At 44.1% G+C, this 11,863-nt stretch overlaps 1 protein-coding gene across 1 annotated transcript; it reads right to left on the bottom strand.

Annotated features, from left to right (window-relative positions):
* Window positions 1–846: 846 nt before the first annotated feature.
* On the bottom strand, window positions 847–10,558 carry LOC308643305 (uncharacterized protein; the record flags this gene model as incomplete). The annotated part of the gene is made up of 5 exons (XM_081283205.1): window positions 847–3,226; window positions 4,287–4,347; window positions 4,554–4,680; window positions 8,278–8,715; window positions 10,487–10,558. 5 exons carry the CDS (start codon window positions 10,556–10,558, stop codon window positions 2,017–2,019), a joined length of 1,908 nt encoding a protein of 635 aa, XP_081139331.1. The 3' UTR covers window positions 847–2,016.
* Between the last annotated feature and the right edge of the window lie 1,305 nt (window positions 10,559–11,863).

Below are 11,863 nucleotides of genomic sequence, written 5' to 3'. Positions count from 1 at the left end.
TCATATCCCCAAGACACACACACTAGACAAGAGTCACACCACCACAGCAGTGGCCACTCTAGGGAACTCAGCTGTGGCTCCCCCATGCCAGCACCACAATCCATGTCAGGGAGAAACACCACAATGAAGCTGCTCCCAGCAGACATGGGAACAGTGGAAAGGGCCGCTCAGCCTCTGGCTCTCACCATTCCAGAGGCAGCACCCTCTCTGCAGTGGAGAACAGCCAACTTCACCCAGGTCAGTGTCAGCCTAAGCTAGAGCCAAAGAAAGAGGGCGGGAGCATAGGGTCCTCACAGTTGGTTGGCCCTCATCACCTGGGCCCAAGGGAACCCTCAACCACCTGTAGTCACTGACACTCAGAATGTGGCCTCTTCTACCTTACCCTCAGTTGGTTCGTGGAGAAGTCCACACTCATTAAAGGAGACACAGTCTCCTGGTTAGCCAGAGTACAGTGTGTTGTGTGTTCTAACCCACAGTTGAAGCTCTTTGGTTAAAGGCTGAACGTCCATTTGGAGTCCACAAGTTGCACCGTCACCCCTTTTCCACTAAGAGCATTCCAACTCTGTATGGAACCACCGCCTCCTGATGGAAACAGAACAATATCAACTCCTCTCATTTTGCATCTAGCCTCACAACCCCCAGAGCTTTCTTATTCACCTTGTTGTTTAAGAGAGTTTGGTGGGACAAAGACTCACCTCTATTTCATGTGAGGCCAAAGGTAGTTAATAGACTCCTGGATGCTGCAGTCGGGAGAGACGACTCAGACCAGCGTCCCAGCGCCTGGTTCAGAGCTATACACTCTCATCCCTCCAGAGTGAGCAGGCTTTGGAACTGAGGTGGCCTTCACAGCTTACATTCAGTCGAGAAAATAAACCCTACCCTTATAAATCAGAAAGGCTGAGCACCTGATGAGCCCACATATTTATAATTAGCACATTTCCTTCAGTTAGTGCATTTTCTCAAGTATTCCAAACAAATTATTTTGCATCAAGATCTTTATATGAAATACTATATTAAATTCTATAGATTTCAGTAATAAGGACTTTTCAGAAGATTTTAAAAACATTTTTTATAAATGACAAATTTCTTATATTTTTCACATGCACAAGCTTTTGATTCAGTGCAAATACTTATACATGAGTCTACTGAAGGCTACTATACATCTTTTCTATTCCAGGTTTCTCTCCATTCCATGTTCATTTATATGTGCATACTGAACCAAGATGACCGAAGGCATTCCCATATGCTATCCTTTAATACAAGTTCTCTCCAGTGTCCACTCTCATGATTGACAGAAAGTTCACGTGCTAATGAAGTCTTTCTACATTCCTTAGTCAGGGTTACTTTCCAATGAATGTTTAACTGGAAGAAATAAAGGCTTTTTCATTTTTTTCTTTCTTTCTTCTTTTTTTTGGGGGTGCAGTGGGTCAAATCCAGGGGCACATTACCACTGAGCCACATTCCCAGCCCTTTTGATTTTTTCTTTTGAAATGGGGTCTTGCTAAGTTGCTTAGGGCCTTGCTAAATTGCTGAGGCTGGCTCTGAACTAGTGATCCTCCTGCCTCAGCCTCCCAAGTCACTGGAATTATAGGCATGCCTGACTTCATATTCCCTACACAGAGAGTGTTTCTTTCCAGTGTGAGTTCTTTGATGTCTGAGAACATGACTGGATTGACTGAAGGGTTCTCCATATTCATACATATATAGGGTTCTTTGATGATTTGAAGGGAAAAGGAAAAACTGAAGGCCTTCCCATGTTGCATAAAAACAGAGGGCTTCTCTCCAATGTGAGTTCCTCCATGGTTTCAAAAGGAACTTCAAACTAAAACTAAACACACTGCTTATAAATATAGGGTTTGTCTAGTGTGAGTGCTTGCATGGTATTAAAAGGAACTGGAACGACTAAAGGCTCTTCTGTACTGCATCCATTCATAGGGTTTCTCTGAGGTATGAATTCTTTCATGCTGTTGAAGGGAACTGAGACAAGTGCGTGTTTTCCCACCGTTCACAGTGTTTTTATCCAGTGTGAATTCTTTTATGAATTTTAAGGTAACTGAAGGTTCTGAATGCTTTGCCACAATATTCACATCCATATGGCCTCTCTCCAGTGTGAGTCCTTTTATGTCTGTGACAGGAACTAGAAGTAGCAAAAGCTTTCCCACAATCCTTACAGACATAGGGTTTCTCTCCACTATGAGTTCTTTTATGTCTGAGACAGGAACTAGGGTCACTGAAGGCTCTCCCACATTCCTTACATACATATGGTTTCTCTCCAGTGTGTGTTCTTTTATGTCTGCGACAGGAACTAGGGTCATTGAAGGATTTCCCACAATCCTTACATACATACGGCTTCTCTCCGGTGTGAGTTCTTTGATGTGTAAGAATATGATTGGATTGACGAAATTCTTTCCCACATTCCTTGCACACATAGGGCTTGTCTCCGTTGTATGCTCCTTCATGAACTTCAACGCAACAGGAAGAACTTAAGGCTTCTCCATACTCCTTGCCTACTGAGGGTTTCTCTCTAGTGTGAAATCTTTTATGATTTTGAAAGGAACTAGAAATATTAAAGGTTTTCCCACACTGTTTACACACATAAAGTTTCTGTCTACGGTGAGTTTGTTCATGTCTTCGCAAGTATTTTAAAGAAAAGAAGGCTTTTCCACATTGCTTACATACATAGGGTTTCTTTCCACTATGAGCTTGCTCATGTCTTTCAAAGCTCCTGAAACAACTGAAGCCTTTCCCACATTGCTTGCATCCAAAGCGTTTTCTGCCACCACGAATCCCTTCATGGTGTGGAGGGCTACTGTGATCAGTGAAAGATTTACCACATTGCATAGATGCATATTCTTTTTCTTCATTCTGGATTTTTTCACATATTCGAAGGGAACTAGAACGAGTTAAGATCCTCCCATGTTGCTTGTGTTCTACAATGTGGGACGTTCCATGCTTCTGATGATAACTGATGGCTTTGCCAGGATTCTGACACCTGTACTGTTTCTCTCCATGTTCCTGATACTCATATGGTTTGTGTCCAGCACGAGATCTGATTAGCACATTTTGTGATGAATCACCAATAAGGACTTCTCTACATTCATAGCTTTCACTTGGTTTTACTTTAGAAAGAGCTGCACTGTTCTCAATACAGTCTGGAGTTTGACTCAAGATTTCTTCATATCCACTACCTTCTTTACATTCACTAAGTCTCCTTAACACTTGACTTCTGGAAAAAAATGAGAAGCATATTATTAAGGTTTTAATCCTTTTTTTTAATATATTTTTTTAGGTGTAGATGGACACAACACAATGCCTTTATTTTTATGTGGTACTGAGGATCGAACCCGGGTCCTGCCCACGCTAGGCGAGCGCTCTACTTCTGAGCCACAATCCCAGCCCCAAGGTTTTAATTCTTAATGACTTACAAAGAGAAACACTGGTTTTTATGGCTTATACGAATTTTTGAACATGAAATGATTTTATGCTCTGCAGGATGGATCAAAGACAGATATTATCAAGACAGTGTTTCTGTGTTTGTTTTGCTTTGGATACTATGGATTGAACCCAGGAGCTCTTTATCACTGAGCTACATCCCCAGACTTTTTTATTTCTTATTTTGAGACACAGTCTAAGTTGCTGAGGGCTTCACTAAATTGCTGAGGCTGCCCTCAAACTTGTGATCATCCCATCTCATTCCCCCAAGTAGCTGGAATTATCACTATGCCTGGCAAAACAATGATACTATTATCAAAATATTAATATTGTTTCCAACTACACTATTTGACAAATACTGAATATAGTATTATATGTACAATGTGATATACAATAGTATATTCAATTTAAGTACAGTTGAATACTCCTATGTGAGAGGATAGGGATCAAAAGCATTTAGATTTTGAAATATTTTCATATATATAATGAGATAGCCTGGGTGTTAGTCTAAACACAAAACTCAATTTTATATCATAAACACCTTATTTCCAAACCCTAAATTTTTTAAATTACATTTTTGATAATTTTGTGCACTGAACAGTCTCTCTGTGTGTAGCTATCAGAAAAGTGCCACATAAGACATTATATTAGTGATCAAGATGTTTTCATTTTTGGAACACTTTGGATTTCTGATATTCTGATTAAGGTCGTTAATCTTTTCAAGTTTAGAGAAAATTTCCTTAGATCAGATTAACTTGAAGCTGGGTTTATTTGCATTGTTTGCTTGTTTTAAAAATTTCCTGTCGTCCCAAAATTCTTGAGTGACATGGCTTTCTCCTTTGAGTATAGATTACCTTAGATTTCTGCTTAGATTTTTGTACACACCTTCCTTGGTCTGGTTGTCACTTCCTTTTCCTAAAATGCAGACCCAGAAAATCAGTATGAATAATTAAACAATATAGAAAAATTACTGCATTCTAGCTAGGTTCCTGGTGTTTCGTGATCATGCTTGGTATAATCACCAAACATTCCCTTTCCATATTTCATGTATAGAGGAAACATTATGAGGAAGAAACTTTTTTTCTTGATTAAATAAATAAGGGAAATGATGTCATTCTTACCTAGAAAGGCCAGGCTCCTGAAGGTTTCCAACATCACTTCTTTGTAGAGCTTCTTCTGGGAAAGATCCAGCAAAGCCCACTCATCCAGGGTGAAGCTCACAGCCACATCCTCAAAGGTCACCGACTCCTAAATTATCCCACATATATTTCCAAGAGGAAGAGTAAGACTCAGTACCAGAGATGGGAAATCATTTCATTAAAAGCCAACACAATGCTGTGTGCCTCCACACTCACTCCATGTTTTGTCATCACCTTGAATGTCCCGTTCACACTCACATCCTCTTACTGCAGTTCTGATGCTAGTCTGGAACTGTTTACACAACAGCAGAACAGTAACATACATGGTGCTCCTGGGTCACACCAACATCTTGCTGTGCAGTAGGGTTTGTAATGCCTCTCAGAACAAAGTCTTAATATTGAGTACACCCAAGACAGTAAGTACCACCTGTTTTGAGACAAATCTAACTTACGCTGGTTCTCAGAACTGCTCCTGGATGAACCTCACCAGCCTAACTGGAGAGAGGGGCTTAGGGTTTCCAAAGATTGTGCTCTTAGTTCATAATGCTCTTAGTTCATTCTCCCTGAATGTTTACAATATTCTGAATGGTCATCAGCCCCCAAAATACACTCTGGATAATGAATCTCTAATGAGCTGCTCTGACAGACACAATTTAATATCACTTGTCACAACTTGTTTCTTTGGGAATGGAGCACATCCTCTCCTACTACATTAAGAGACAATATTTGCAAGCTTGCACTTTTTTTTCACAGACCAAACTTAAACAAATACTAAATAAAATTCATGAATAGGGAAAGAGCACAATGTCACCTCTCACACATATCAAATATACAACTAAAATGACAAGACAGAAAAGATGGGAAGCTTATACAAAAACCCAGAAAAACAAAAATGTTACAAATATGGTATTTATTCATCCAAATATTATCAAATCATTTTTAATGTAAATAATCTGCATACATCACTTGGAAGACTGTGTAGAGAAAAAAGGGAGACTTAACTTTGCGTTCTCTCCAAGAAAAACTATTACATAGATAAACATAGAGAGTGGGGAAATTGGGGGAAATATTGTTCAAGATTATAAAATTTAATTAAATAGGATAAATTATTTCACAACCTCTATTAAATAATGTAGTTATAGTAAGTAACATTGTATTATGCCAGCCTGTAAACCCAGTGGCTCAGGAGGCTGAGGCAGGTGGATATGAGTTCAAAGTCAGCCTCAGCAACTTATCAAGGCCCTAAGCAAATCAGTGAGATCCTGACCCTAAATAAAATACAAAAAAGGGCTGGGGATGTGGCTTAGTGGTTAAGTGTTCAGAGCTGCTGGGATTAAGGTGTGCCCCCACACCCAACTCACTGCTTTGTTCTGTTTTTGCAGGACTGGGGATTGAACCCGTGGCATGCTACCTTCAGCTATGTCCCCAGCCCCCCTCCCTTTTTTAAAATATTGAGACTGGCCTAGACTTGTGATCTTCTGGCTTCAGCCTCCTGAGTTGCTTGGGTTGCAGGCATGCACCAACACACCCAGCTCCAAAGCTATTTTGTAGAAACAAGAATCTACAAACGAAACAAAAGAGAAGCAGCTCAGGGAAGTAAACTGCTTCACCCACAGTTCCCAAGGAGATCTTTACTCAGAGGTCAAACACATCCCTAAGCTTACAGAACACTGTCACTTTTCAGATGCAGCCCAGGTGTTCACAGGCAGGAAGTGAGGAAGAGAAATCTGAATAGCCAGAAAACTAAATCCTGGGACCTCCACACACCTGACTTTCCACTCTTCCCACTATGGAAAGGATCCCTTGTGCACAGGCTCAATTCTACTGAGCACTTATCCAGAGTCATTTGAAGGTTGTGATCTGTAGTATCTTTTTCTGAAATTATCTGACACTAAATCTGTGGTGTTTGCTGAACACCACCCAATTTTTCAGTACCAACTGGGTGTCAAACAATTCTTATACCACCTAGACTTAGAGTCCCTGCACGTTCAGGCGTCAGTCCCAGCACACTGACTCCCCAGCAGATATGAATACAAAGCAGGTGTTTGCTTTGTGTGATCAACAGTCTCTATTTTGAACTGATAGAGTAGCCTGAGTCAACTCCTGGGCACAAATTCAAGTACTACCTAAAAGAGGTTGAGGATAAGCACCCAGAGATTCTCCTACTGCTCACGAAATTCCAAGGGTTTTAGGTTCTCTGTGCCAGAATTATGGACAAAGACCAATTTTTTAAAAAAATTTGACCATACATCCAAATAAACTGTGGAATTCATAAACCCTAAAACACATAAAACTTTTCTCCAGCAGGAAGAACTCAAAGATATCTTCCAGACCGCCTCTGTCAGAAATTATACTATGACAAGACCAACTATGTAGTTGCAAAGGTTCAATTTCATGTAATCCTAGAAATCAGTGGTGATTAACAAACTCCAGCAGCCTAGTGCAATCAACGTCCTACTCATTGCACTAACCTGATGCTCCCTTTAGGTTACCTATGACAAAGGTGACCACACAGATTCCAAATTCCCACTTTTTGCCTCAAAAATGATCAGCTCAAGTGATCAGTAAAAATCAGCAAACTTTCCCTAAAATTTCTCATTCCTCCAGGCCTGAAATCTTTGACCAACCATAAACCTGACCCAGCACAAAATCTCTCCTTTATAATCACCCAAAGAACAGGGGAACCTGAGGGGAAAAGGTTGCTTCTAGAAGCAACCCTCCACCCTCCCTTCCTCACCCACCTGGTTTCTACTCCCACAGGCTTCTCAAGGTTCTTTTCTTCCTAACCCTTAAGACTGCTTACCATCTTACAGTTGGTTTCCCCTACTGCAAACTCCTTTCAAATGAAGTCATGTCCCACTGTCACAAGCGGAGTAGTGTCAGGTGGATTCTGTGTCTCCCGAGTTCAAAGAATGAAATCCACGGACAATCGGAGAGTAGCAAGATTTATGTAAAGCAAAAAAGGCTGGCCTGTCTTCTAGGGGTTTTTATGGGCTTGATCTGTCCCTATAGGAATCCGGTGGGATGACATGTAAATATAGGATTTAGAAAGAGGGCAATCATTTCTATTTTGTCTTCTTTGGACAAAACTGGGGAGAGTAGTTTTCAAGCCTTTCTTTACGTAAGGAGGGCTGAGGTTTGTTGCCTCAGGTGCTTCAGAGATTGTGCGGCTGATGGCTAGGAGTAGTTAAGGCGCTGTCCATGAGGCCAGGACGAGCTGGGGTCAGCAGCTGGATTTCCCAGTCCCCTCCTCCTCCTCCCGTTCCCGGACCTGCCCAGCTGCCTGTGGACGGACTAACTTTTTGTCAACTTCAGTCAGCGTTTCCCTTTAAAAACGTCTGGAACCGTCTATAACAACGACACGGGGGAACTCCCTTCCTAGCCAGTCCGCGGGACACCCTCGCCACCGAGCTTAGAACGTGGGGAGTCCCAGGAGACGTGGGAGTCCCCGCCGGGTCCCCGACCCCCGCCGTCACCTCACAGCCTGGGGAGACGGGCCTGCGCCCCGCAGAGGGCTCAGGACCAGGTAAAGGTGCTGCGCAGGGCCGAGCGGACGCAGGTCCCCGCCCCGCGGGACAGAAGGGACCAGCGGACCGAGGGCCGGGCGCGGTTCCAGGCACCTACGGAGCAGAGCGGGTTTCGCTGGGCCCCCGTCAGAGCCAGGCCCTGTGCCCACGTCTGGGACGCCTGGGCCCCGCACACTCACCATCTCCCTGCTTCTGGGTGTCCTGCTGTCCACCTCACGGCCGCCGAAGTCAAAGGAGGTCACAAGGCCAAACAGGAAGAGCAACCTCGGGAGCCCACAGAGTCTCAAAGATGGCGGAGCCAGAACGGAAGGTCCCGCGGTTCGGAGCGGACCCGCCTCCCGCCGGCGCTCCTGATTGGCCCGCTCTGCAACTCCGTCCTGCCCCCGAAGTCGACTGTCAGTCAAAGACCCGCCCGGAGCGCGCCGCCTGAACCGAGCCGCGATCCCGTCCCCTCTCTGCCTGGAACGTCTGTGAGTTCCAACCAGAGCTCTCCCCAGGCCACCCTTCTCCCAGGCCGCGACCAGCAGCAGCCCCAAGACGGTGCACAGAAGCACAACTTGCTCCTGGCTTTCCACGGCGGCTCTGGCTGCTTCTTCAGTGGGCCCTTCTTGTTCCTCCTGGAAATAGGGCCACAGGTGTGCTCAGGGGATTCCAAACTCAGTGTCCCATGCAGACAACCCTGTTCTCAAGAAGGAGGGGTGCCTAGGACAGGCCAGGACAGGCCTCACTGGAACCGAAGGAAGGGCCTGTTGTCACACCAGAGGATCCTGGGATAAGACAACTGACTTCATGGTCAAGGCTTTCTCACTCCTATTTTCAGTCAAGAAAATAAGATGCCAATAAGAGAATAGCATCATTAAACGGGAGGGGGGCGGGTGAGGAGTGTCCTGGAACCATATGGCAGCAATATTCTACGAAGAAATCAAGATGAAAGTGAAGGAAACATTTGGAGTGCCTCAGGCAAGAACACTGCTTTGTCTGGGGTCACAAGGAGAACCTGAACTCATAAAGTTAAACATATCCCCATATTTCAGAGCCATAATGGAACACCACTTGGTGTTGAGGAAGGTACACCTAAGGATTAAACTCTGGGAATTTAATGCCCTGATATCTCCTATTGCCAGTATGGAAACCTTTGTACTTCAACACCTTGATATTCACCAGACAGGAGCTATCACCTGGTGCCAGCAAGATGTCAAATTCATAAACTCTGTCTCCGGGAGACTGCCTAAATGAGTCTTTCTCTAAGCCTGACTTGCACAGATTTTACTTATATGTAGAAATTACAGGTTGAGTACAGCAATCCTCTACAGCATCCCAAAACCAAAACATTCTTCATAAAACAGCTGCCTAACAACCAGACTTACCAACCTCTAAAAGGACAGTATCCCCAAATTCATCTGCATGTGGGTCTCCTGCTTTCCAGTGCTCTGCAGCTGCTCACTGTTGACACTAATTCTGCAGCTGTTCTAGTTATTGGGTGGTACTGAGAAACTGATGTGACTCCATTTTTGAGAAACCAGCCTCTACCTCAGAGCAAAGCCTGTCCAAGGAAGGGGGCGTGACCTTTGTCCTTGGAAAAATCCACAGAGCACTCCTAGGCATATACCCACCCTGTTGAGTTGTTTATCTACAAATAACAAGAGAGATCAGTGGCACCAGGTGTCCCTGACTCAGTCAGGCTAGGTAAGGACCCATAGCAACCCCCTAGCAACCACCAATCAGCATGAAACATGGAAAATACCTGGGATGCCAGATGACCCTCCCAGTAGTTTATGGTGGTTGACAACATGTTGGGAAACCATGCAGTTCAGCACGAACACCCCTCGTGGCTTAAACCAATCAGTTCAAAGGAATCCCCCTCTTGTACTAACCAATCACCCTTACCCAACTTGTTCCCGCCAGTGAATGTGCTAATCATGTTTTAGAGTTGTTTTATGATTTTCCCGCAGTGCGTGATGATTTGCTAAGAGATGCTATGCTATATGTGGGGTCCCTGCCCTCCCCAAAGAGTGTATAAAACTGCTGCAAACCCTGGGCTCAGGGGCCTCTCAGCATCACCAGTTGCTGTGTGCGCGGAGGACTGAGCTAGCTCGCAATAAACGTCTCTTTGCTGCTTACGTCGATCTTGGTCTCTGGTGGTCACCTGGGGGTCCTGAACTCGAGCATAACAGTACAAGATCCTACCTGGGAAGAAAAGAGGCTTGGACATAATGCTCTCTGTTCCAGAAAAATTCAGAGTCAAATTGGTATGAAAAGAGGTCTTATTCAAAGTCAGCTTTGAAGGAAAATGAAAGGCTCTTCATTGTTTTGAAAGTTTCATCTCCCAAAAGCTCTGAGGAGGAAAGCTTTTAAAAAGAGGAAGTGTGCATTAGGACAAAAGTTCACAGGTTTCCCTTCATAGTCATTAAAGTCCAAAAGAATTTCACGGGTTGTGACTCCTTTGTATCCAGGAACCATCCTTATCACATCAAAAGGAGCTGGCACTTCCTGGGGCTAGCATGTGTATCTCCCCTAACATGGAGAAGGGAAGGTGCTTCAAAATACAGTGTATTTCATACTGAGCACAAGGAGATTGGTCAGGAATAGTGGAAGGCAGCTACCCAGTGGCACTAAGGGGAACTTTACTGCTCTCCCTTGGCAGGCTAAAGTCTGACCTCAGCTTGGAATCCTTAGGAGGCAAGTAGAACACTAAGGTACTTCATACACAGTTATAAACTTTCTCTGAGAAAGCAAAGATGCCCGCCAACTTATTTTCATGTGAACAAACATGGAACCAATCAATCAAAGTGTATAGCCCCTTTTGCATCTATTCCAGCATTTCCCATGTACTCTCATTCCCTTGTGCAACCTGGTAATCAGTGCCTGGGGACTGACATGTGCTGTTTACAGTTTTGAAGCTGTCTCCAGACCCTATCCTCACTAAGCCATGCACTCCACTCCACAGCTACACCTTAAGCATGCCAGGAACACATTTCCCTTCAAGAGTTTTATCTGGCTCCAGGTTGCACCCTCCTAAGTCCCTCTCACACCTCTCCATTTAGTTATCCATTTTAAGACCTAAGGAAAGGGCCAAGGATGTGGTTCAGGGATAGAGCGCTTGCCTAGCATGAATGAGGCACTGGGTTTGATCCCTGGCACCACATAAAAATAAACAAATAAAATAAAGGTATTGTGTCCATCTACAACTAAAATAAATAAATAAAATAAATAGTTAAAAAAAGAGAGAGCTAAGGAAAATATTAAAGGTCTTCCCTGTCCGTTTGCCTGCCTGACCTCAGGCATCCTTAATTGAACATCTAAGGAATGCTGACTTCTCATGGGCTTGGCTCACTCACAAGAATTTAAGAGTCATTCACCTATCTCAAGTCTCCCACTTCCTTCCTTTGGAAATCTGGCCAGTCCTTGTGGGGGTTAAAGTGTCCTTGAGGGGATCACTAGGTCATGCAGGTTGTTAGAATGGAGGTTTCTTTGTTCTAACTTGCATTTAAGGAGTCCCACTGGGCATGAGACTTTGGAATCTCACCTGTGGAGAGGACACTCTGCCTGGGACTTCCCAGTTGGGACCCTGAAAGGCTGCCCCAGGACTCCCCACCTACATGACTGGGGAGTTACATGATATTGAAGCTGATACCAGTCTCAGAGATCAGGAACAGGTCCTTGTTCCCCGGTGTTGAAAAATAAATACCTGGGCTGGGGATGTGACACAAGTGGTAGCGCACTCACCTGGCATGCGCGGGGTTCAATCCTCAGCACCACATAAAA

Source organism: Spermophilus citellus (assembly GCF_964194105.1).
Source record: "Spermophilus citellus genome assembly, chromosome: 3".
NCBI classification, from domain to species: Eukaryota; Metazoa; Chordata; class Mammalia; order Rodentia; family Sciuridae; genus Spermophilus; species Spermophilus citellus.
Note: the sequence above shows the minus strand (reverse complement) of the source record. Positions and strands in the feature narration are given on the sequence as shown.